The sequence below is a fragment of the Pseudoliparis swirei genome, chromosome 13 (assembly GCF_029220125.1).
Source record: "Pseudoliparis swirei isolate HS2019 ecotype Mariana Trench chromosome 13, NWPU_hadal_v1, whole genome shotgun sequence".
In the NCBI taxonomy this organism is placed as follows: Eukaryota; Metazoa; Chordata; class Actinopteri; order Perciformes; family Liparidae; genus Pseudoliparis; species Pseudoliparis swirei.
Genome location: NC_079400.1, coordinates 11,003,821 through 11,028,404, shown reverse-complemented (window position 1 = coordinate 11,028,404; position 24,584 = coordinate 11,003,821). Strand labels below are relative to the sequence as shown.

The 24,584-nt window shown below is 45.9% G+C and overlaps 2 protein-coding genes across 5 annotated transcripts in view; both read right to left on the bottom strand.

Moving 5' to 3' along the window:
* Positions 1-4,711, bottom strand: part of srcap (Snf2-related CREBBP activator protein) — a 32,250-nt gene extending 27,539 nt beyond the window's left edge. For both annotated transcript variants that reach the window (XM_056429148.1, XM_056429149.1), the window contains exons 1-3: positions 4,517-4,711; positions 2,947-3,023; positions 56-2,784 (exon numbers count right to left, since the gene is read on the bottom strand). In XM_056429148.1, coding sequence (XP_056285123.1) covers positions 56-2,584 — 2,529 coding nt within the window. In that variant the 5' untranslated portion in view covers positions 2,585-2,784; positions 2,947-3,023; positions 4,517-4,711. The remainder of the gene's footprint in view (positions 1-55; positions 2,785-2,946; positions 3,024-4,516) is intronic.
* A 1,820-nt stretch (positions 4,712-6,531) lies between these two features.
* On the bottom strand, positions 6,532-24,031 carry fbrs (fibrosin). 3 transcript variants are annotated; one of them, XM_056429550.1, is made up of 18 exons: positions 22,284-24,031; positions 20,110-20,286; positions 19,760-19,786; positions 19,608-19,637; positions 19,333-19,381; positions 18,736-19,090; positions 18,410-18,645; positions 17,727-17,971; positions 17,552-17,596; positions 17,229-17,327; positions 14,927-14,995; positions 14,687-14,725; positions 14,273-14,344; positions 13,994-14,147; positions 13,549-13,629; positions 13,260-13,343; positions 9,962-10,145; positions 6,532-9,467 (listed from the first exon to the last, which is right to left on the bottom strand). In XM_056429550.1, the coding sequence occupies exons 1-18, from the start codon at positions 22,602-22,604 to the stop codon at positions 7,895-7,897; spliced, it is 3,840 nt and encodes a 1,279-aa protein (XP_056285525.1). In that variant the 5' UTR covers positions 22,605-24,031; the 3' UTR covers positions 6,532-7,894. The 3 variants fall into 3 exon arrangements, with proteins under 3 accessions (XP_056285525.1, XP_056285523.1, XP_056285524.1); XM_056429548.1 differs by having other exon boundaries at positions 17,727-18,022; positions 22,284-24,029; XM_056429549.1 differs by lacking the exon at positions 14,687-14,725 and having other exon boundaries at positions 17,727-18,022; positions 22,284-24,028.
* Between the last annotated feature and the right edge of the window lie 553 nt (positions 24,032-24,584).

Sequence of the window (24,584 nt, the reverse complement as noted above, 5' to 3'; positions counted from 1 at the left end):
TCCAACATTCAGTTCAGACCCAACAGAACAAAACCTGTTTTACAAAGTCAACTACCTTGAGTGGAGAGCTGTGCGTCATCTCGCTTTCCGTTTTGTCTGCGTCCGGTTCTTCGTCGCTGCCTTCGTCTGGACTGCTGATCTGTCCCGAAGAGGCCTCCTGAGCCTCGGTTTCTCCCGTCGCTTCGTCCTGCTCCATGTCCTCGCTCTCCCCCTCCTCATAGAGAGACTCCGTTGGGCCGATGAGGTCATCGACATCGGCGGACGACGGGAGCGCGTAAAGGCCGCCGGCCGTCGTGGCGCCTGCAGAGGCGACGACATCCGCTTCGCGTGAAGTTTGAGCAACGGTTAAGGCATCGTTGTCGGATTTGCTCGTGCACGACGTGGGGGAGACGGACGCAGCCGGGTCGAGCGGAAGCGAGACACCGGGAGCCGCCGACACAGAAGATTTATCGACGAAGCACTGCGACTGATCGGACGCACATAAAGGGTCTGAGACGCTTTGGGGAAGGCACTCCTCGGACACGGTGCCAGACCACGCGCTGTGGGCCAGCTCGCCGGACGCATTCTGTGGCTTGGACACGAGCGCCGAAAGGGAGGGGGGGGCTTTCAGGATGGGGGTTTCTCCCGGTTTGAAAAAGAGCAGCTTCGGGTGCATCAGACCAGGGGAACGGGTGGCGCAGAGCGCTGCTGGTTTGGTTTCTGTGGGCACAGCAGCATTCTGCATGCTCTGCGACGGAGTCTCTGTCAAAGCAGGGGCCACATTGGTCCCTTTGTGGGAGGAAACGGGGGCCTCGCACTTTGTGGCACTTACAACTGTCTGATTGAGCGCGGGCTGAACGCGCAACAAGATGGCAACGGACGAGTCCGTCCCCGCGTCCTCACCGGCAACTGCCGGGGATGTGAAAGACAGCGCGCCGGCCGTCACTCCCGCTTCCTGTTTTGCGGGAACTGTTTGCACTCCGGGAGAATCACACGTCTCCATTTGGTCCGACGGGGCGTCACCGACCTGTGGCGTCACCATTTGTGGACCGCCGTCCGTCTGTTCTAAGGCAACAGCGGCCACTTCAACTAAACAGTCCTCACTTGGGCGAGCTTCGAATATCAAATGCTGCCCGACAGCAGCTGCTCTCGTGGTTTGCACGGACAAATTATGGGAATTACCGTTTGCGTCGCTGCATAAATGCAAGGGCTGCTGGGAAATAATGACAGCGCCACTTTCGAGGTCCTCTTTGACGGTGTATTCCTCGGAGTGTTCGAGCAACGCGTTGAATAAGTTCATTTCGTATCCTGGTGAGTGAGGCATCTGTGCGCCGCTGCTGCTGGCGCACACCGTCTCCTCCGCAACCTCCTCCACCAGGGTGCAGAACTCGTACACTTCCATCTGGACGCTTTCCTCGTACAGCTTCGGCTCCCCGGCGGAGAGGTCGGCACTCAGCTCGCAGACGCTGCCGTCTTCCCGCTGCAGGAGGTAACTCTGATTTAGGTGCATGTTTGTCCAGTCGCCGCTGATATGAGTCTCCTCCCTGACGACAACCATTTCTTGAGCCTCGGCTGAATGCACAAGCTCGGCAGGCGGCGGTAGCGGTGTCGTCTCCGCTTCGTGATGAGATGTTTCCGCCTCGACGACCCGCTCCCCGTCGTCCGTGTCAAAGGGGAGCGGCGAAGCAGAGGCCTTTGAGGAACTCTCCTGCGAGGTGGAGCACTCTGGCAGGGATGTGAAGTCAAACAAGGAGACGTCAGCGTGTCCTTCCCTCACACTGCCCTCCGACCGCTCTCCTCCGAGTTGATCTCCTCCATCCTTTTCAGGAGAAGCGTGTAATCCAGAAAGCGGTTCTCCTGCCTTTCCGGTCTCAAGTATTTCAGTTGAGGGAGGTTGCCCGTCAACAAGTTCCTTGACGTGCTCGAACGTCTCAACTGATTCCAAAGAGTTTGCCGTTTGTATCTCTCTGGCATCAGTCGAGCTGCCTTTGATGATTTTATGTTGTGTTTTTGGCAGGTCCGTTTGTTTAATCTCACTGCTGCCTGATGAGGGTAAAGGAAGCAGGGTCGGTTTGGAGTCCTGGTGACCCCCCGCTCGCACCGTGGTGCCCGGAGGAGATACTTGGACAGGCGGGTCCCCATCAGACGGCCCCGGGGCCGTGTGTTCTGTGGCGTCTCGGGCTCCAAAACCGACACTTGATTGCGGGACAGATGGTGACGGGGCTGTGAAACGGATTTGAGATCGGGGTTGTAGGAGAATATTTCCACCAAGCTCCATGTTTGTTCCAGTCTCTGGTTTGTATTCCAACGTGATGGACCGTTTCTCCTTAGTCCCCGTAATAAGTCCAGCCCCTTCTTTGAACGGCTGAATCTGGTTGGTCTCACTATTTGAGGGGCTTTTCTCTTTATGAGTTTGTGACCCGTATTGCAACTCTTGCACTGTGCTGTCAATCTCGGTATCTGTGGCGAGAGCGGGACAAAGGGGAACTGGAGGTCTTTGCATCTCAGCGAAGGAACTACAGTCCCCGACAAAGGGCGCCAGCAAGGACCGCGAAACTCCGATTGGGAGCTTTTCAGGCAAGTCGTTCTGCGGGGCTTTCTCCATGCCGAGGGACGCAGGTTCGTCGGCGCTTTCCGGCGGTGGCACAGCGACCAGCTGAGGGGCATGCCGAGGCGACTCCTCAGCCACATTCTGTGCAGCCTGGGAGTTGCCAGCCAGCACATCCACAGCCGGAGGGGCACGCTGCCGCACCACCTCCTCCCTAGAACGTCCTTCCTCTGTGCTGCCCCGGCTACACACTGCACCTGTGGGTGATACAGGCAGAGAGTCTGGACCAGGTACAACAAAATATAATCATGATTTGAAATTGATAAAGTTAGCAGTTACTTTTGTATATTTCTTTTAAAGTACAAGGGAAATTAAAAATGACAAACAATGAGTGTGTACGTGTAGCAACAACTTCTCACCTGTCTGTGGTGTGAGACACAGATCTTCTGTGCTTTCTACTTCCAGGATGCTGAAATTAGGGTCCCTTCGACATATTCTGTGAAAGCATAAATAGATAACTTTATCATCAAAAAACTAAACTCAAACGGCACATTGGAAAAACTAGTGAAGCAGGCTTCACTTGCACACAGCCGTGTGCGTTTTGGAAAAAGAAAAAAAAGGCGCTAATGCTACATTTCATATTAGTGGTCGTGCATGCATTTCGTAAACACAAATACCAGTGTGTGTGTATGTGTGTGTGGGGAGGATGAGTAGCATGCCAGGTCACGAGAGCAGCGCTCAGATAGCTTGCCGCTAGCACAACTTGCTCGGACTACAGTTAATAATAATGAGGCTGTTTTAGTGGGAATCCTGCAGCAGTAATACAATAAATATATAACCCGTGAAGCGGCACTTAAACGAGAAGCTCCGTTAGCTCGCCGTAAGTTTGCATTTTTGCTGCAGTCGCCCCACAGGAAGCTATTAGGAATTCTGCAGCACGCGCTCACAAGCTAAGATGCCGGCGACCAGGCCTTCCTCATTCATTTGTAAGCTCTCGTGATATACAATGCATGTGGGGGCTGGGGGGACTGCGTGTAACTTGTGGACTATCGTCTACCTTGAGAAAGTGTATCTTTATTCAGGGGAGGTTTACATTGTGCGTTTGGGAGCACACGCAAAACCGTGCACGCGACGAAAAGATGAAATCGACTTTTGTCCCGAGAGAAGTGGGAACGCTGACAAATAGTCTTCTTTAAAACATGTTTAGACAGCCACGTTTCCCCAACAACACACCGCTTGGGTGGCACACAAATGGAAAAAAGGAAAGCCTGCCGCTTACTAGCGAGGTAGAAGAGTTACTAAGGGTGCGTTCGTTTGATGCGCAGGCGCCCCTTTATCCCCACCCGCGGGTTACGCAACGCTCGAGCCCTCATATAAGCGCGTTCACGCCGATACATTTGATTTAAGTTACTTCGCTGCGAGAGACAGACGGTAAAACATTTGAAAAGTCGTAATAAAAAAAACCTTCTGCATGCGCTGCCATACAGAGAGAGAGTCGCTCGTGACGTCATTTTGCGTGGGGTCAAATCTTGTTTCCACGAAAAATAAAAAACGTAAAAATTATTCGGGTTTAGCCACTAATATGCGTCGCTTTACGGAGTAGTATTTCTAAGAAAGGGCAAATAAAACATTATTATAAAGTTCCATGTACATTTTTGCAATGATTATACGGGGGGAGGGTGTAGGTGGGATCCACACGGTCCAACGACTTGGCTCTTCAGAAGCGACGGTGAGGAAACGGTGGTTCAACGACAGCGCATTTCGTTTAAAATTAGATTTTTCCCCGGCGATGTAGCTTTTTGTTTTTGTTTCCGCTCTCGTTTCTAGGGTAGTGTCTCCGCATTTCCAAGAAGTAAATCCGTAAAATACTACCAAGTGAAACGCAGTCCGATTGTGTCCTTTCGTTAGTCCGCGCCCCCTTCAAGACCCCCATTACTTCCTCCTTGCCCCCCTCCCTCTCCAAGGCCGCCATCTTAAGTTCCCACCTACCTGAAATTTCCGACCGATTTTCTTTTACTAAATTCTCGTTGAAGGAGTCGTCATCCGCGTAAAATCAAACGCAATCCTTGATGCCAGTAATCCAAACCGTCTCCCGGTACCCAACGAGGTACCACTAGTTCCGTGGGAAGAAGTTAAAATACGGACCGGGAGAGACTGGGTTTCGGCGCAGAATGTAGCGGTCGCGGGGAGGAGACTTTACGCAGCGAAATGGTGGAGGGACCGCTGCTCTGACAACGGACGGAACACGGGAAATCTCGCGAGATCTCGTCAAGCGCGCCACTTGAAATCTCCGATTGTCGTTCATTGTGAGACGGGATCTCGATTAAATATTGCAGTTTAATGGGTTTATTTCCATGTTTATGTCCAAAATTATACACATGGCGAGGAATATATAAACGCAGCTGTGAAAGTTTACAGGAAAACGGTCGTAATATGTCACATTTAGAAAGCTACGTTCAGATAGAAGAATAGAGTGACGAATAGATGGTAAAGCTCCAAGCAGCGGTGTTGGACGTTTTATAATCAAAGTAGGCTACTTATACCACGCTTTAAAATAATATGTTACAAGTATAATTATGCAAGTCTTATCAGGAAAGTTTACTTAGATTATTAAAAGTAAGAAACCTGTTTCCGTTACTTATATTATTATATATTTCATCACTAGGTTATTATTCATGCAATAATGTTAAAGCAGGATTGTACTGCTGGATTTGTTGAACTATTAACTAATGATTATTGACATTATCGATTCGTCTGCTGATTCTGCATTAATCGATTGTTGTTTGTTTTGTAAAAAATAGTGTGTATGCTAATACGTCGCAATTATCCAGAACCCAGCGAGTTTAGTCCAACCGTCCAAACCTCAACATTATATCAATATATAAAATTTAAATAACTAAAACTGAAAAATTCACATCGGTGAAGCTGAAACCATGAAATGGCTTTACAATCACTTAAACGTTAAAAAATAGATGCCAATTACTTTCCTGCCAATTTACTAATTAATTTTACAGCTGTGTGAACTGAAGTTTAAATATATATAAAAAATATAAAATTATATTAACTATTTCTAGGTTTTGCACGCGAAAAACGTGAAGTGCAGTAAAAAGCACATTTCCCTCTGAGATGTAGTAAAGTTCATGCTCTTCAATTGTGCACTTTAAATTTGAGTAAATGTACTTTTTTGGGATACATTGCTGATCAAGGGACCTGGACATATGATGTATGATAATAATAATTAAGACTCTTACTTTTGAGTCTTTGAAAACTATGCTGTAGATGTGTGCTATAGCCCCTTACTTCTAATCGAGCATGTATTTGGTCCCTGTCAATGTTATTTGTCTGTCTGTCTCTTGTGTTGTGTGTATATTTATGTCCCCCCCCCCATCTTTCCTCTGTTTTATAGTTCTGAGACTCCTTTTGTCTCAGCATAGTTTGTAATTTGAAAGGGCACCATGTCTTGGTGTTCCGCCATCCTGTGTGATTATGCTAAATAAAAAACATTTGATTGACTTTCTTACTTTAATAAAGGGTGAAAATAAGTGCAGTACCTTTTTTATGTTCATTCTCTTTAAATGCAGAATTAAAAGGAATTCATTAGTTTGGATAATAAATACACAGACGTTAAATTCAATTCAGTGAAGTAGCTTAGATAGAGTATGGGGCGACTATGGGTCAGTGGGTAGCAGGTCCGTCTTTCAATCAAGGGGTTGGAGGTTCAATCCCCGCCCTAGTCGATGTGTCCTTGAGCAAGACACTTAACCCTGAATTGCTCCCTGTAGCTGCGTCTACAGTGTATGAATGTAACAGGATTGTGTTTGGATAAAAGCGTCAGCTAAATGACATGTAATAATATCTACATTAGAATGTAGACATTTGCAGTTTTTCTTGGTCTTTTCTTATAGTAAACTGCATTTTGGGAATCAAAAATCAGAATTGGGAAAAAAAACAGCAGTTGCTGCGCCAATAATAAAAGACTGAACAAAAAGATGCACACAACAGAGTAAACAACAATTCATTTAATAATTAATCTTTGTGGTCTCTAGGGGAGGGGTTTGAAAGGTATAAAATGGTCATATTAAAATAATCGACCCAGTCTTTTCCCTCTCAGGATACCCACTGTCTAGTTGTCTTCTGACACAAGTCCTTATATTTTTTTCCCTCCGTTCTTCAGCAGATGTCCCATTTATCCATGTATATAACTTACTTTTATTGATGAAACAACTCAACAGTTCAATGTACAAGGCTCCCACAGTCCCATATGGATAGAACACACAACCAAAGACACACAGGCAAACATCCCTCTCAGCGTAATAAAGTCGTAGATGAGATCCTTGAAGAGGCTGAAATGTTCACAAGCACTTTGACAGTTTTCTGCGACGCCTTCTGCATGATTTGAAACAGACTACTACCTGGGGGGGGGGAAAGAGTACTGGTTGATACCCGAAACAAATACAAATAACATAACAGTGAATATATTTATTATAGAAGATAATTAATGTTGAGAATAATAATTACAAAGGCAATTTCTCTAGACTACTATAATCTGGTCCTGCTCATATAGTCAAGAGGAGAGTGGGGAAACAGTTACAGGAAGCTCTCAAATACTGTGTTCACTCACAGTGTAGCACAGTTCATTTCACCCATTCATCCTTTGACAATGGAAACGGAAACAAAACGAGCGAAAAGAACAAGAAGGTTGAATCTCATGATCAGTGAAGCTGAGGAGGAGTCGACTTTTGGGTGAAGCGGGAAACTGAGGTGCAACGGTCTCATCGGTAATATGTCTTTTTCCACGATGACCAAAAAAACAAAACAAAAAAGACCCTCATCTGCAATACCTAATCAGGGTTGATTTATGTCAAAGGAAGGCTTCATGATAATATCCCATGAGTGAATAATCGAGCTGAGGCCAAAAAACCCTGACGTGTGCACGTCCCTCTGGAAGGCATTTTCCAATCCACCCGGAAAAAATTCTTGGATCTTAACTCCCCGGACAAATGAAAGCCGTCCTCGGCCTCGTCTCTTCCTACAACCTTTTTTGGAAACTGGGCGACTGTGGAAACCAACAGCCAGTATAACATAAAAATAGACCGAGGATGCACAGAACCCATGTACCTTTAAATTGCACTGATAGAAGAACCATTGCGCATAGTCCAAGTCACACTGATGAGTCTTGCATTCGCCTCCCTTCCATCACCTCCAGCCAGTCATGGTTACTCTTGTTTGCGGGGGGGTGGAGCTGGTTTGGTTGTGTAACTGGAAGGGCAGGGGTTAGTAGTCTGCAAGAGGAAAAGGGGGGGGCAGGTTGAGAGCAGCACAGTGATCCTGACATTTCCCTTAATCTCCTCCAGTGTGGTCCCTGTACTATCTGGACTCTCCGTCTTTGTGGGCGCTGTACATCTCCAGGTCGCCCGGGCCTCCGAGTCTCCGTGGAGGCGTAGACGACCGGCTGGTGATGGACGGAATGAGCGGAGGTGGCGCCCCCACCGCCAAGGCTCCCACCAGCCCCGAGGGGGTCTTTGCCAGGATGCCGTTGGGCACGTGGTGCGGATTCAGCTGGCCTAGACGGGCGAAGAGGCCAGCGTGGTGCTGGGCGGCAGGGGGGGGTCCGTGGTGGAGCGAGTGGGAGAGAAGGCCGGGGTGGAGCTGCTCCAGGTGAGCGGCAGTAGCAGCGTGAGAGGGGTTCGAGAGGTGCGCGCCGTGGGGGATGTGCGGGTGCATCCCGTAGTAGCGCGCGCGCTCAAAGTCTTCCCTCAGGATCTGGGCGCGCTGCTCCTCGTCGATGAGCCCTCCTCCCGGGTGTCCGAGGTGAGGAGGGCGTTCGAAGTGGTGGGCCATGAGGCCGAACTCCTGGCGGGCAGAAGAGGTAGATACCGAAGGGTGGTGAGGGTTGGCGGCCGCGATGGCCGCGGCCCTGTCCGCCTCCATGAGGCGCTGATGCTGGAGCAGTCGGGCCAGATGCGGATCGGTTCGCAGGGCTAAGTGGGGGTCTGCTCGAAGTGCCATCGCCTCCCTGCGGTGCTGATGTTGCTGCTGAGCCGCCAGCTCCCTCCAGGGGTCCCAGGTGAAGCTGTGTGGACCCTGTGACGGTCCTTGTCCAGGACCGTGGTGGAAGCGCTCTCCCCCTGGACCCATCATCAAACCCCCCGCACCCGTGCCCAGATACGCATCTATGGCCCTGGAGCGGTCCAGCAGTGTGAGATGTTGGTGTGAAGGAGGGTGAGGGTTAGGATTGGGAGGTATGAGGGGAACGCCGGGAGTGGGAGTCAGTGATAGAGAGGAAGAGGAAGGGGTGCCGGACCGATGGTGGTGAGGATGGCTGTTGGGACGCTCAAAGCTGTGATTGGGTGCAGGCGGAGGCAGCGTGATGGGTATGTGCTCCGGCTCCTCTTTCCGCTCCTCTTTGACTTTAACCGGCGGGAGGAGCATCGGCGGCTTGGAGACGGGCGTGGTGGTCCGGTCAGACTTCTTGGCCTGAGACAAAGAAGTGACGGAGACAGACGCCGTGGAGGAAGAAGGGTGGTTACCGTCTCTTTGGGAGTGCTGGGGTTCGTTGTGGAGGCCGTGTGACCCCTGGCCCATCGGACGCGGGTAAAGCTCCATGGGGGACGGGGCTGAGCGGTTGGAGGGCGGCGGCGTGTTGAGCACAGAGGACGAGGAAGACCGCGGCCTGTCCCGGTCAGCTACTAAAGAGGAAGGAGGTCCACGCGAAGACACCGTTTGCTGCGGCCTCTTGTCCCCGTCCCGGTCTCGCTCGCGGTCTCGGTCTCTGCTTGAGCTGCGCGTCAGGTCCTCAATCGGCCCGGCTCCGCCCCCGTGGGTGCTGCTGCTGCTGTGGCCGTTGATGTGGGTTGATGACGGGGTGCTACTGCGGGGCTTGAAGGTGGAGGCAACTGGAGACATTCTCACAGGTTGTCGGCCATAGAGCATATTGTCTCTGCAAAACAGAAGTGACATCATTCATACCAATCCTTGTATTTATCTTTTTGACTTCACATTTGTCATTAAATGGAGATTTTTAAAATCTATTTGGTGAGTTATTGTGGGGTTTTTTCTTCAATTGTTGCTTATTTCCTCCCTGGGAGATCCGTGATCACACGACTGTTTAGACATCCGTGTGCAAAATACTCAAATGACACTTCAGAAAGTCTTTAAGTCTCCGTAAGCCAATTATGTCACTAAAATGTTTTAAAAGAGAAAGAATGCCTCACAAAGTAAAACATTTAGTCACAAATAGGAATAGTGAGCGCGAGAGACGACTCTCCGCCAAGAATGACGTGTCCGGACAGAGACTCCACAGGTTGAGCTGGTCTTCCTGTCCGTTTGTGGACCTGAATGGACCCCCTATCTGGACTAATGATCCAGCTGTCAGAGAACCTCAATGACAGCAGGACGTTGTCTCTAAACATCAAAGCCTTTATGATGTCATACCTGTCCTTCTCATCCTTGATGTGGGGGCCGTCTCTCCTTTCCATGTCCTTCGCTCGGTCCCTCTCGTCCGGCCCTTTGGTCCAGCTGGGCCCGGGGGCGAAGCCCGACGGCCCGCCATGCAGACGGTTCCACGGGTCATGGTGGTTGGGGTTGGACAGGCCTTCGACCACGCCGGCTGGAGAATCTTTAGGACCAAACACAGAGCCTGCTAATGAATAAAGCCCTACGAGAGCGGAACATCTAAACTCTGTTATTGTGTTCATAACATTATAATATATAATATGTTATTGTGTTCATAACATTATAATGTTATTGTGTTCATAACATTATAATATGTTATTGTGTTCATAACATTATAATATATAATATATGTTATTGTATTCATAACATTATAATATATGTTATTGTGTTCATAAGATTATTGTCCGTCTTGTTCTGATTCAACAGCGGCGGCACAGCGATGACGCGCGGAGCAACTCGAGAGCTGATTGGCCCGAGTGGCAAAATTATCGCCTCAAAGTTGAAATATTTAAACTCAGGGCGAAAATTGCACCGCTGAAAACGCGCCGCCCGGAAAAATGTCGCGTCTGTATGTTAACTTTTCATGGGATTCGGTCGCGCGAAAAAAATCGCGTCGCTTTTGGTGTGAACGCACATTTAGTCCGACACAACAAAACAACCTCCCAATAAAACATTATCTTTAATTGATGCTTTCATGTTGAACTTCGAGTCAAACCGACAGCAGCCAATCACAATCGGACAGCGACGTGCTGAGTCGACGCTGTGCTCAAGACAAACCAGTCCAGTTTACAGCTGGGTGTCTTTTTGTTGACCAACTAACTTAACAAAAGTTACAACACTTTATCAGATTCTTTGTCTTGTTAACTTATTAGTTTATCAGGTATTTCTAGATTTCCAGATTTTTTTTAATTGCATAGGGGCATATATCTCAGTGGGATTAATTTGAGGCTATGTGTTTTTAAAATGTATCGTCAGGTATATCACATCTTCAAAGATAATAAAAACGTACAGAAAAACTCAAGAATAGACCGTATACGGTCCGGGACGGCTTCACGGTAAATTAAAAATAACCTGCTTAATCCGTCAGTGGTCTGTCATTCAATCAGGGGGTTGGCGGTACAATCCCCGCCCAAGCCGATGTGTCCTTGAGCAAGACACTTAACCCTGAGTTGCTTCCTGTAGCTGTGTGTACGCTGTATGAAAGTAACATGATTGCAAGTCACTTTGGATAAAAGCATAAGATAAATATATAGACATATAATCCTCAATAATCTTCTTTAGTAACCCCTTTACACATTTTAATGATCTTATTTGGCCAATTACTATATTAATTGAGTTCTAAAACAAAGCTTATCCGAGCGTGGGCTCTGACTTGATTGGCGATGTTGGTGCGACTCCACAAGCCTCAACAAGCTCCTCACCCACTCAGAAGGATGCGTCGCTGGTTTGCACATTTTAAAACATGGAATATTGCACTGCCATGGCAAGAGGACTCATTGTTTTCCTCCCCCATACACACACACACACACTTTTCCTGAATTCCAACAATCACAGTAACAAATTGTAATTACAAACCGTTCATACTCTTTAACACAAGAGAAACTCAAGCATGTTGATGGTCTGGTTGCTGTAAGTGTTCATCCTTAAGAAGAGATCCTTTTGAAGAGATCCTTCCTTGTGCGATTCAGATGAGGCTTCAGCAGCCAAATAGAGAAAGTGTCTTCCGAGTTAGACTCTTTTAGTACCCAATTCCCTCTCTGTGCTTCCCCCAGCAGGCGAAGAGATACTTCCCGGTGGTTGCGTTAGGAAGGGATCACTTAAAGGCCGGTATGGAGAGGAGGATTCATTACTACCAAAACCACCGTCTTGAGCTACAAAACGATCTCATCGGTGTCTGATGAGCCTTCAAACTGATGGATGTTTTGCTCAAACTGGACTCACTGGTACCTGAAGCTACACTTAACCACCTCTGTTTTCAGCCTGAACGGCCACTTCCTCTTCGAAAAAGGTAGATTCATCCTTTTCCTCAACCATCTCTTTGAAGTCTTGTTTCATGTCAAAGTGCATGATGCAACAAAAGCAAAACAAAGTTCATGACCCGTGAAACTTTAAATAAAGACATATAATATGTAATTCTCGCTGTACACGTTCCCCCGTTTGCAATCAAAACCAGGAGCATTTCTCGACAAGGCAGCATGAATTGTCCCCTTGCTCACGCGCTCAGACTAAGGCAAAGTCTGCAGACTAGGGCTGCAACCAACGATTATTTTGACAATCGATTAATCTGTTGATTATTTTTTTCGATTAATCGGATAAAAAAACAAAAAAACTAATTTTCAACCCTTTATTCAAAACAGGGTTCGTACGGTCATGGAAAACCTAGAAAAGTCATGGAGTTTTTAAATGGCTATTTCTAGGCCTCGAAAAGTAATTGAAAAAAATAAAATCACACAATCTTTGGAAAAGTAATGCAAATTTGTTATATTCAAATGTTAATTTAAACGGAATATATACTGTATGCTTTGGAATTCTCATTGTTAGTTTAAGTACAACATCTTCTCACTTGTTCATGAATACACAGTTTTCACAAAATGTTTAATCATGGAAATTTGGTTTAAAGTCCTGGAAAGGTCCTGGAGATCCACTGGTCAACATGTGTATGAACCCGTCACAAACAGAACCGACAGCACTTTACGCTCCTGAGTTTACTCAGCCGACTGTTTGTGGTCATACGTCAAACGTGTCGGTGAGGGGGCGGGGCTTATCTCCGTTGCCTTTCTCCGTGGAAAAATATTTTCCACAATCCGCCACGGAAAAATAACCACTTTTTCTACGTTGTACTTCTTGTGGAAATGTCACACACGTCGTGACATGCAGCACCCTGGTGTCTGGGTTCATGACATAGCCCGGAGGCGCACCCAGCTCCGTGAATGTCACTCCGACGACGTGAATGACTTCCGCATCCAGTGTCACGAGGGCAGCAGCAGACAATTAGATTCACGAACGGAGGAGCAGCTCAGCGCTGATTGGCTCTCACAACGCAGCGTTCTGTCTGTCCTCTCCCTCCGCTCCGCTCTTGTTTCTCCTGCGCCGGTCTGCGCTCAACTCAACTTTTTTTATACTCCGCGACATATTGAGCGCCGTAATAATCGTGCGACACAACGAATCGATAATGAAATTCGTTGCCAGCTATTTTAATAATCGATTTTTATCGATTCGTTGTTGCAGCCCTACTGCAGACCTTGTGTTTCAAGAGCAGAGAAACCGTAATACTGACCCAGTGTTGGGCTGCCAAGTCCGCCAAAGGCACCAGAACCAAGGGCTCCCAGTGGGGTGAAGGGTGGGGATCGGCCATACGGATCTAAACACACAGGTAGAACATTAGAAACAGTGTTGATGCAGATGTTCATTCCTACATTTAAAAAGAGCTTTAAGCTGTGATGAACTTTTTCAGGAAACTGTTTCTATTCGTCGAAGTTCAAATGTGGAGCGGGTGAACCAAAGTGACAGACGCTTGCTGTGGCGTAAAAGTGGCATACAGATGTGCCTTTTAAAGCCGCTCTTACCCAAGTGTGCAGTTGGTGGGAGGAAAGAGGAGTGCGGCGTTGATGGAGAGATGAAAGGAGCGGAAGACGGATTGACTGCCCCTGAGAGAGAAGTAGGAGTAAAAAGAAACAAAATGTTACCATTCATCAGAATCAAGTACGTGTCGCTACTCGCGCACACACAAAACACACACACACACACACACACGACGTAGCGATGCTGTCGAGCCTCGGCTGTGAGGAGGACAGAGCGAAACCAAAAGCAAACGACGACGGGTGGCAAGAGACGGAAATTATTTTAAAAATACGTCAATAAAACACATGTACAGACGTGAAAGATTAAATTATTATTAACTTCAATTTGTCCAAAAAACAGAAAACTCACTCACACACACACACACAGGCGCGCACGCACACACGCACGCACGCAGCTGCTCTGAAAAGACAGAAATGTTTTGACATGCACCTGCAGCTGAGAACAGACTGGGAGGTCGGGTCAGATCATGAGTGGGAGGCATGGCTTCTCCCATGGGCCCCATGGGGCCCAGTCCTCCGGCTCCAGGAAGATGTGCGAGTAGGTCGCTACTGAAGTCCAACTTGTGAGGATCAGCGCGCATCAGCTGAAAGAGACGAGCGTTTAAAGGGGTAACCATTTCTCACTTGGGTGAAACGACCTCACGGTTTTATTCTCCAAATACAATTAGAGTGAACTTTTCACATGGTGGTTTTAATAAGAAACACGTACCTTTACTTTTTTCTGATGGCTCAGAATCATCCAGGCCACATACACATGCATAGCACACCACTTTCCTGGTTTCTGCACAGCACAAAGATCACAAGAGGTTTACAACGTTATACCTGTGAATCTCGCAGCTGGAGATGAGGTTTAATCACGAGAGTTCAGGATAAGTTAAAAATGCATAAGCGAGGATCAAAGAAAATCACAGGGATCGGGTTAGGGGAAACAACCACGTACATTATGAACAGGTTATTTTCTGGATTCTGAAATCTGTAACTGGGTGTGCAATGGCAGAGAATGGACCAGTAGCAAGATTACAAGTGAGATTAGTGCAAAGACCGAGTGAAGCAGCGAGAAAGTAAAAACAAGCTGAAGCTATTGAGGAGCCAAGGGATTCAAAAACATCTGTTTTTCGCTTACATTATTGATTTTCAACGATGTCCCAAATGGGTTAATTAGCTACAAGAAAACACAAGTGTAAAGAAAAAATAAATAAATCTACATGTCTCTCTTTGTCAGGAGTATTTGTTGCACTCTTCCCTGCAGCAGTCCGTGTTGCAGCACAACCCTCGTTTAAACTTTGCCTGTCCACGTTCGTACAGATCAATGCAGACAAAAAAGACATCTGAAGAACTTCTGGGTAGAGCGTGTCGTCCTTACCCTGGGGTCTTTGGGCTGCAGGTGGTGAGGCACAACCCCGAGTCGGGAGGATATATCAGAACCCGCTCCCTGAGGGACAAGAGGCTGTCACACCCAAATGCAAAACAATTCTACCGCTTTCAAACAAAGATTTATTGACGATTGTGTATAACCAGAACGGTCCGTGAGGCCAGTGCAGGGTTCCCTTTCAATTTAGCGTTAGTCTTAGTTGTTCACTGAAAATTACAGTTGGTTTAAAGTAACATGTCAGCCTTTTTGTTTTGGTCGAGATTCAGTCAGTGGAATTGAAGGTAATCTTTTAGTCAAATACTTTTCTCAAAACAGTGTCCTGATACTGAAATGGATTTTGCTGAAGGACATTTCTCCTGGTTGTATAAGAATATACACTTTTATTAATCCCCAAGGGGAAATTAGTTCTCTGCATTTAACCCATCCTTAGTTATTAAGGAGCAGTGGGCTGCGGTGAAGCGCCCGGGAAGCAGCTGGGGGTTCAGTGCCTTGAAAAACGAACAGAGAGCATCGTGGTTAGCAGGTCCGTTTTTCAATCTAGTCAATGTGTCCTTGAGCAAGACACTTAACCCTGAGTTGCTCTCTGCAGCTGTGTCTACGTTGTATAAATGTATCATGATCGTAAGTCGCTTTGGATAAAGGCGTCAGCTAAATTAAATTAAATTTAATGTAACTATGTGTTCAGTCATCTTGGCCGAGTGGTACCGACTTAACATTCAACTTATCTCATATCTCTCTCATATATAACATTAAAAAGGTTATCTGGCACCGAAATGGTCTTTCCCCCGATAAAACGAGATAGAAATGTGACGCTAAATTCCGCATCATGTTTCACTCAGAATAACTCAAATTGAATAACATCAGCACGTTGTAAAAATGTATCAACAAATAAATACGGCAAAAATGTTTGCTGACAAACTTAACACTGGACCAACATGTCGGTTCATTTTTCTTGAGTCCTCGCACCAAAATAAAATCTGACTGATAATTGTACTCATACAGCGCAAGTCAGAATAAAACAATATTTCTAAAATAGTAAAGTGTGTGCCGAGCTCAACTGAAGCTCACAGGACCAAGTGGAGACTCGACCAGAACAGATTCTGGAATCACTTTTTTAGAAGTAGGGACAAGAGTTTACAAAGGTGGAGTCATGGTGAGGCCTTATGGGACCCCTGCTGTGAGAGAGGCAATGTGTAATTACTAGGGCTGTCAATCGATTAAAAAAACATTAACTAATTAATTGCACATTTTGAAATTCATTAATCGCAATTAAAAGTTTTTTCTTCTTCTAAAGACTAAATCTTCTAAATGAACGAGTAAACCCTTCAGACAGCGTGTATTTTAGACACTTGTTTAATTTTATTATTTTTTAAAGACAAAACTTCACACAGAGCTGTGTTTTCAAAAATGCTCCTACATATAAAGTGCCAGCGAGGTATTTAATATCGTGAATGATAAATTGTTTCTTCAGTGAAACATCAGATTAGTAAAACAAGGTTTATTTGAGACCGATTGGTCCTGTCATCTTTAACATTGAACAGCAGCAGAACCAGTGGCCTTGGTAAACTGACTGACATTCAAATATGTCACGTAACCCTCTGGAAGCTGGGTTCATTTTCTCGATTTAACAAAATAATGTAAATTCACCTTTTAAAGGCTTTTGCATGTGACACATCCCCATGTGTTATACATCAAACATTCCAGAACAATCTCAGCTCTCTATAATGAGGCACAGTTGTCCTCGCACCGTGTTCTCTGTCTTCTCTGACTGTCAGGCTGCTAATGAGCCTCACCTGTGAGGTGGGTCGGTCCTTTGTGATTTACTGAGTGTTCATTGGTTGTTTTTTTCGCTAAATGTTGACAGACAAATGGATTGACAAATCATGGTGAAGGGTTTCGTGTGACGAGTGTCACCCGACACGTCGCCCCTCTGTTCCTCTGTGGATGGGAGGAGCAGACAGGAGGAAGGAGCGGAGGAGGAAACCCGACTGATTCATCCAGGAGTTTAAACTGATTTCTGCTCCGTATTTTCGCGGAGAAATAATTGTTTTTAAAACGGAAACAGTGTCAAACCGCACTGCCGCGGCTTGACACTCAGAGGAGTGCAACAACGTCAACGCACACCGGAAGTAAACAAAGTTGCGTTAACTGCGCTAAAATATTTTAGTGCGTTAATCGCGGCCAAATTAATCGCATAGATTAACGCGTTAACGCTGACAGCCCTAGTAATTACCCTCCAGTGAGAAATCCCAACTGGTATCAAAAATGCTGCAGTGGGATTTTTTCTTCTTACCTTTGGCTGAAATGCTCCTTGCAAAGAGCTGAACGGCCCAGTGGGAGGAATCACAGGCTGGATACTCGGCACTGAGGGTGGCGGGTACTCTGGGAAGAACTACCAAGACACACACACACACACACAGCTTAGTAACCACTGAGCAGCTGAACACGTTAATTAAATCCATGTTGTTTGTGCACTTTAAATCTAGTTATTGTTTCAAGTTTTACGGTCCGAAAACAGCTGAAATGTATTCTCAGCCACGTTGTTGTTTGATTTAAGGTCCTTATCTGTAAATTATCATCACCAACATAATCAGTGAGAATACACAAAGTACTCACAGGGTGTCGGTACAGCCCGTCCATTTTGCCTGCATACTTATCAAACTAAAAGACAAAACCAGTGCATGGGTTAAAACTCCCTAAAAGAATAACACTGAACTCGGTCCACATTCCTTCCACAGTGGAATTTTAAGTATGACACAGACGTTCAGCATAACAACGCAGAGCTTCTCACCAGAGGCGGTGCGGTCGCTGTGGGGTGCAGGAAGGGCGTGAAGTGTTGGTGCGTGTGCGTGTGCTGGTGCTGGTGGTTGTGCTGATGGAACTGGAAGGCCATAGGCGGGATGCTGGTCTGGTTCTGAGACGCCCGGCCCGACGAACCCGGTCCGGAGTTCGATGCCGACTGACCACCTGGAGTGGAGCTCCCCGCGGCCGCCTCGTTGTTTTCAGCCCCCGGGACACTGCGTCTGCCGTCGCGGTCTTGTGAATTCAAGAAGTGGGAGTTTAAGTTCTGACGCAGTAATTCTTGGTCTACAGCGGCAGGAAATAAAAAGGGAGAGGAAATAATTAAAAGTTAATTATATTAAATAAAAAATGTTGTATATATATATATTTTTAAAGCCAAATGTTGCTACATTATTTTGCCAATTTAAACGGACACAATACAACATGTAATTTTCACAGTTCTACTTATTAAAGTATACAAATGCAATATGGTGCAGTAATGCTATATTTGCACTGCTGACGTGCTCAGACCTCCGTTCATCAATTTATAACAACTTCCTCAACAACGCAGACAAAGCCAGCCGACCGCCAGAGGAAGTCTGGGTTTGGCTTATTTCAGTCACATATTAGTCATCGTGGTCCCGTGAACAGCTGAACAGTGAAAGTAGTGAAAAGCAGCATTCCTGTCTGTACCTGCTGCGGTCGAGTGGCCGGCGCCTTGCAGCAGAGGGGGAGGAGGAGGAAGGCCAGGTGAGGATGAGAACAAGGCCCCAGCGCTGGCTCGGGATGGGGGTCGGAGGGGTCCTGAGGGTCCCGAGCCCCTGAAGTAGGGCAGCGACACACTGGTGGAGGGAGTCGGGGGACGCATGGAGGATGAGGAAGACGCAACCGATGAAGCCGATGAGGGAGGCTTGACCGCCGTGTTGCTCCTGATGAAGCAAAAAAATCCCAAAACTATTAATAACGAACCACAGAAATCGAAGAATTGAGCCAGGAGAAAAACTAAAAACTTGACATACCTGTTGATGTTGTTGATGGAGTGAGCTCGTCCTGTCAAAGTGAGGAAGGGTTTGGGTTTGGAGAGCGGCGGGCTGCCGTTGTGGCGGCTGCCGTTGCCGTTTAACGGGCTGGAGCGTGGCACCGTGCCCGCGGCCGTGACCGTGACCGGGGGAGGAAGGCAGGAGAAGGGGGCAGAAGAGGTAGAAGAAGAAACGGGCTCCGGGAAATGCTGCTCCAAGTTTTGTTCCTGACTTCGCTCGAGGCCGGACACTCGAGGAGTCACCATCAACCGGGAGACGCCGCCGCAACGGGCCGGGAGAGGCGGGCAGATTTTTCCGATGGTTGTGCCCATGTTTGAGGGGGCGGGCTCCACGACTAAAGGAGAGAACAGCAGTCGGCATTATGCCTCTCTTTGCATAGGAACAGGAGTACAGGTGGGGAAACACTGCATATATACAGAGGAGGACAGCACACACCCAGAACATGAAATAGGGCAGAAGGTTAGAGCAATTCAGTTTAAACATTTAATAAATACATTGTCCAAATAAAAGTCAGGAGCTTTTGCAGAATAAACCAGAGGAAATAATATTGAACATTAATTTGTGAATTTCTCGTACCTTTCCTCGTACTGACTGTGAAGACTGGGTCCATGTCGTTGTCGGAGGCCTAGATTGGGACACAAAACATAACTTAATTTATACTCAAACACATATCACTCATCTAATCCTTCTCATATTACGTTAAGCGTGACACTCAATTAAACGGCGAACATATTAATATTTAAACTCAGCAATTGCCAGAGGACATTTTGAACCAAATAATAGCATCAATGTCACTCATTAATGACCAAATAAGAGAATAATGCCTCGAATGAATATTGATACGAACACACCTTGTCTCCTGTATCACTCTCAGTGTCACACTGAAAGACAAACACAGATTTGCATCTATTAGAATATTTCAGACAACGCACGTTGGAAGAGTTTGACGAAATGCTGCAGAGTTGCAGAACATCAACTTCACGATAGTGGAAAATAAACTTACAATATATCCAGTCTCCAAAGGGTGTCCCTAAAAAAAATATTATTAAAAATAAGTTTTCAATAAGATTAAAATGTACATTTACAGTGATTAAAATACATTTTGAAAATGTCTTTTATGTCATACTATCTGGTTGTAAGGAATCTTCTGGCACCGTTTCATTACTAAAAACACCCTCGAGCTATCAACAGTGTAAACCTGTTTTAATGGCTCATTCGTTCCAGTCAAAAGCACAACAGAAATGTAAACATTTCTATTTGATTAAGAAACATTTCAACATCCAACACGAGACGATGAAAGGGGAATCCAAAGGAGACATTGAAGCCCTGTAGAGCCACGAGTCATCAGCTCACCTCGATCTTTCTTCTCTTATTTTTACTCTTGTTCCAACAGTTGCTGGAGTAGCTGTGCGGGGCTCCTTCCTCAGGCTCCGACAGCGGCCCTCTGCCGTTCTCCTCCGGCCCCCGCTTCCCCTTTTTCCTCCTTCCCAGCATGTCAGTGCGCTGACTGGGCTTCAGAGAGCAGTCCATCTGATAAGCGGAGAATAAAAAAAACAGATCAGTGCTTACACGTCGAGCAATGATCATGAACGTGTAACGCCTGAGGGCAAAGACCAACGCCTGCGTGTGGATTAATGTCCCGACGGAGACAATGTTTGCATAGATTTTACTCTGAGTGACGGCAAAAATAGAAACACCAGAATGATCTGATGAACCACAACAGCCTGCATGACGCTTCAGCCGTTTGTGGGTAGATTAAATTATAGGTTGCGCTCCGAGACTGTTCTTTCTAATTGTGTTGGATCGACCTCGTTAGAAGACAAAATAAGAACTTGCAGACAAACAAACAAAAAACTACTGTGATGTTTAATCAATACCTCTGACAAACGTCCAAAATACCAAAACCCAAAAGGACACAGGTATTAGGAGCACACTGCAGTGTGTTGAGGTTCCTATCTTTCTTATCATTTATCACCTACACTTTTCTACCTCAGGGGGTCAGAAGATAAATCTGAGGAGAGAAAGAAAAGGCATCTCTGCTCCAGCAAACATGTTTTTCTTTTTGCAGTTATTCTGGTGAACTACGGGAAGATTTCACCCCTTTATGTCCACATTAAAATAGCATCGTAAATAATAATAAAAAGAAAGAAAGGTAAAACCAGTTTGTGATGAGGTCAGAGTTCAGAAATCAGTGACTTATGCGAGAAAGTTTGAGAAGAACGTGTTTCTTTTTCCAATGTGGAGAAAAATGGAGTGTTACCCATTCATGGAAGATTTGGGGGAATTAAGATACAAAAAAAGAAATGTTTATCACGTAAAACCAAATAAAACAACCTCTGGGAACAACAATAGAGTTTTGAGCAATTATTCCACAACTACTCTGTAGAGTTTAAAACTAGGAAAGCGTAAAATTATATTGGTTGGATCCTTAAAAGGTCAGACATTTGAGTTGTAACAGTTATTAAAATACAAAGCTGCATTGGGAATAAAGAATAGATCAAACTACAGTTCCAGTATCTTGACATGAAGGACTTGTTTGAAATGAATTATCTTCTACAGAATAACTGTGGGCAGTTACTGACGTTAATAAACTCAGAGAGGAAGTTAGAAATTTGAAAAAGGAAATTGCCAGATTCCATCATAAAATTGTTTAGCTGGTATGTTTACTTTTTTTCCTCTTTCTTATTAGCAGTTTTAGATAGTAACCAGCAGATAATGGCTGCCTTCACTGTTTGATTTGACTGTAAAATCAAGTTCCCCAGGAGAATACTTGAACCGTCTGTTCATGTAAATAAGCAGTCTATAATAATATGGGTTCCTGTGCTGACGCAGAGGTCAAATGTCATCAGATCCTCCCATAAAACAAGATTAAGGGATTATTTTCTCTATCAGATTGCCAATTGTGCCACATGCATCCTATGAAATATTAAAAGCTCAGAATTCAGAGTGTCCACCAACAAAATGTTGATTTTTAGAATGTCTTGATTGACTGACAGCTGAGGCCGAAGAGCTCCTGTCCAAGTACTTCAAACAACCAAATCTCTGCTTTTGTTTTGAGTAATGTATAATTACTCTCATTTAAATAATGTCTTTGGGATTAGTTATTTCTTTCTTAGTCTGAAAAGCCGATTTGGCAGCCCCTCAACAACTCACTGAATTAGGACATGAATAATTGAGGCCCCTCCATAACCCATCAAAGGGATGCCTTGTGGTTTGGGGTCAGCCTGAGTGGATTGCCCTCTCCAAGCAAGAAATAGTGTCAAGAGTTTAGGAGTTAGATCTGAAGCCGTTTTCACACCTTTATCTGAAGGTAAGAGGGCAGGATGTTGACGTGAAGGGTATGGAATAAAAGACAACAACGATAAAAAGCCTTCATTCTGACACGCCAATTAATTGTATAATAATTAAAAAGGGATTGTGACAACTTCCTGCCACGCTGCATTAAAGATCGATGCATCATTGTGTAGATAGGGTGGCGATAAAAATAATAAATGTTGTTTAATGAATGCCAGCTGGTGAATATTTACCTCCAGTGCCTCCAAGCTGACAAAGCTCGCGATAGCGAAGCCATCGATGATGTCCTCCTCGCAGGACACAGACTCCCTCTTCCTCCGGCGCGGAGGCCTGTGTCTCCCGAAACCCGGCCGCCGGCGGCAGTCTCTTCCCCCGGTACCGGCGGGACCCAGCACGTTGTCGGTCCCACGCGCCTCCCGATCGGAGCCCGAGGACAGGGACGTGGCCCGCTGCTCGGCCGGGTCCACTCGCCTCCTGCGCCGCCGGTCCCTGTCGCGCTGCGACCGAGACCGTCGGCTCTGCCGGAACCCAGCGCTCCGGCTCGGGACCTCCATGTGTCAGACTGAGTCTCCTTTTTTGTGTGCCACTCCAGTGAGACCAAAAGGCACTTTTTTAATATTCAAGTCTCCCCCACCGCCCCCCCCCCACCCCACACAAATAAAAACACCACCACACAGGCCCTCGCAGGGAGCTCCCGTTAAAATGGCGTTAAAAAGGGGAAACCAGTGGCTCTTATTTACTGTCCTCTAACAACAGTCTGCCGGCACCAGCGCCTCTCTTTCGGCGGAATTTAAGATTCATTTCAGTGAATCTGAAAGCAAACTTTTGGATTTAAAACACCCCACGAGACTCACGGGGAGTTAAACGTCAGGACACCGAGAGTCCCGGTGAGAAAGAACAACGCACGCTTAGTTAGCTAGAAATAAACACGTTAAAACACATGTAAACACAAAATAAAAAAGACCACCAGGTTGTGTTGCGGGACAAAAACGTCTCAAACCGCCTCTTGATGAATGTTAAAAGAAAAAACACGCAAAAATATTGCGGGTTAAATGTTAAATTACCCCAAAATTTCTGCTCACGCCGACACTTTTAGCTCGGGTTTAGCTCGCAAAAGGGCCACATAAACCCGGATAAACGGACGTTAACACGACGTTATCCCGTATTTACGTTAAACACTATGTGTCATTGGTGACAGCTACTGTAAGTTTACTTCCAAATAGCAGAAAAAAGGAGTACAAAAAAATTGTTTTTAAGTGATGCTAACTGTTAGCTTCGTTAGCTTCGAGTGTTGATGGCCGATAGTTTTTTAATTCACGTCAAAAGAGGAGACGTGACATAAAGCTAGCTAGCGCGAGGCGAGTCCAGCTGGTAGCTTACAGTGTGAAGGAACAAACTCGTCCGTAAAAAATAACAATATAACCCTATTACACGCGACTTTTCTGTCGTTTTACACCTCCATCGTGAAAAAGGAAGAAAAAGAAAATCAAGGCCCAAGTATCAAAGCCTCGGTGTCGAGTTCCACAAACGAGGGTGTCGGCCGAGCCCCCGTCGGGCTGGGCAGCTCTTTCATGCAGCCTCCGCCGGTTGTAATCCAATGTTTAGGATTTAAGGTAAGGGTGTGGGGGGGAGACGTTTCCGGTCAAAAAGGGTTTCTTTATTCTCACTAAAATCCAGAGCAGGACGGCCCCGCTGCTGCTTCTGCCCCGTCACAAGTTTCCACTGAATTGGAAAAATTTATGGAGAAAATCAGGGAGACACAACCCTTGTCAACCCGAGCAGTGCATTGTGTGCGCCGCTCTTCTTCCCCCAGTCATCTCACTGGCTCTCCCGCAGCTCTGCTTCTGCGTACTGCCGCCATGTGGAGAAGCTCTGTGGAGGTGTTGTTATTTATTTTATTAATAGTATGGTCTTTTTGTATATCATATAATGCTAAAAAATAAATACAACTGCACTTAAAACTCATCGAATTAAATCTGCTTTCAACCTGTGATCGGTTTAATTTCTTCATTTTCTAATCATGTATCATCATACTTTACATCTATCTGCCTTGTTTATATTGTTATTGCTTTCATTGTTTCTGTTTTTACTATATATAGTGCCTTTAAGTACCTTTACAAGCACTGTACAAATAACATGTATTGTTATTTATTATTATCCGCATATATTTAGGGAAAACGCAAATGCATAAAAAAACCAACTTTCCTGCATTTTATCAATTATAAAAACATTATAGCACCTATTAAGAGCTTTACCTTTCCAAACGCAGAATAAACAGAGATTATGACAAATATGAGTCAATGTGAGTGTTCAAGTCCTTTGTATTTTAAAGGAGTAAAGTATTCGACAAGAAGAACCTGGACCCCATTCCTCAGTTTGTGGATCCTCTCCTCCTTTACTTACATCTTGGTCTCACCCACGGTAGATGTAAGTGGAGGAGACAAGGAAGAGGCGTGAGGAGAGGAGTCGAGGCAACAGGCACTTGTTTGAGACATCCAACAGTGGCGATGAATGTGGCACAGCTGCAGCATCTG

Bases quoted from the DNA above. Each gene is read 5' to 3' on its own strand.
- fbrs (XM_056429548.1), bottom strand. From the start codon at position 22,604: ATGGAGGTCCCGAGCCGGAGCGCTGGGTTCCGGCAGAGCCGACGGTCT. The intron at 20,287-22,283 runs GTAAATATTCAC...TCCGCTTATCAG, and splicing joins TCAGCTTGGAGGCACTGGAG to ATGGACTGCTCTCTGAAGCC. The intron at 17,597-17,726 runs GTGAGAAGCTCT...TTTGTCTTTTAG, and splicing joins CAGCGACCGCACCGCCTCTG to TTTGATAAGTATGCAGGCAA.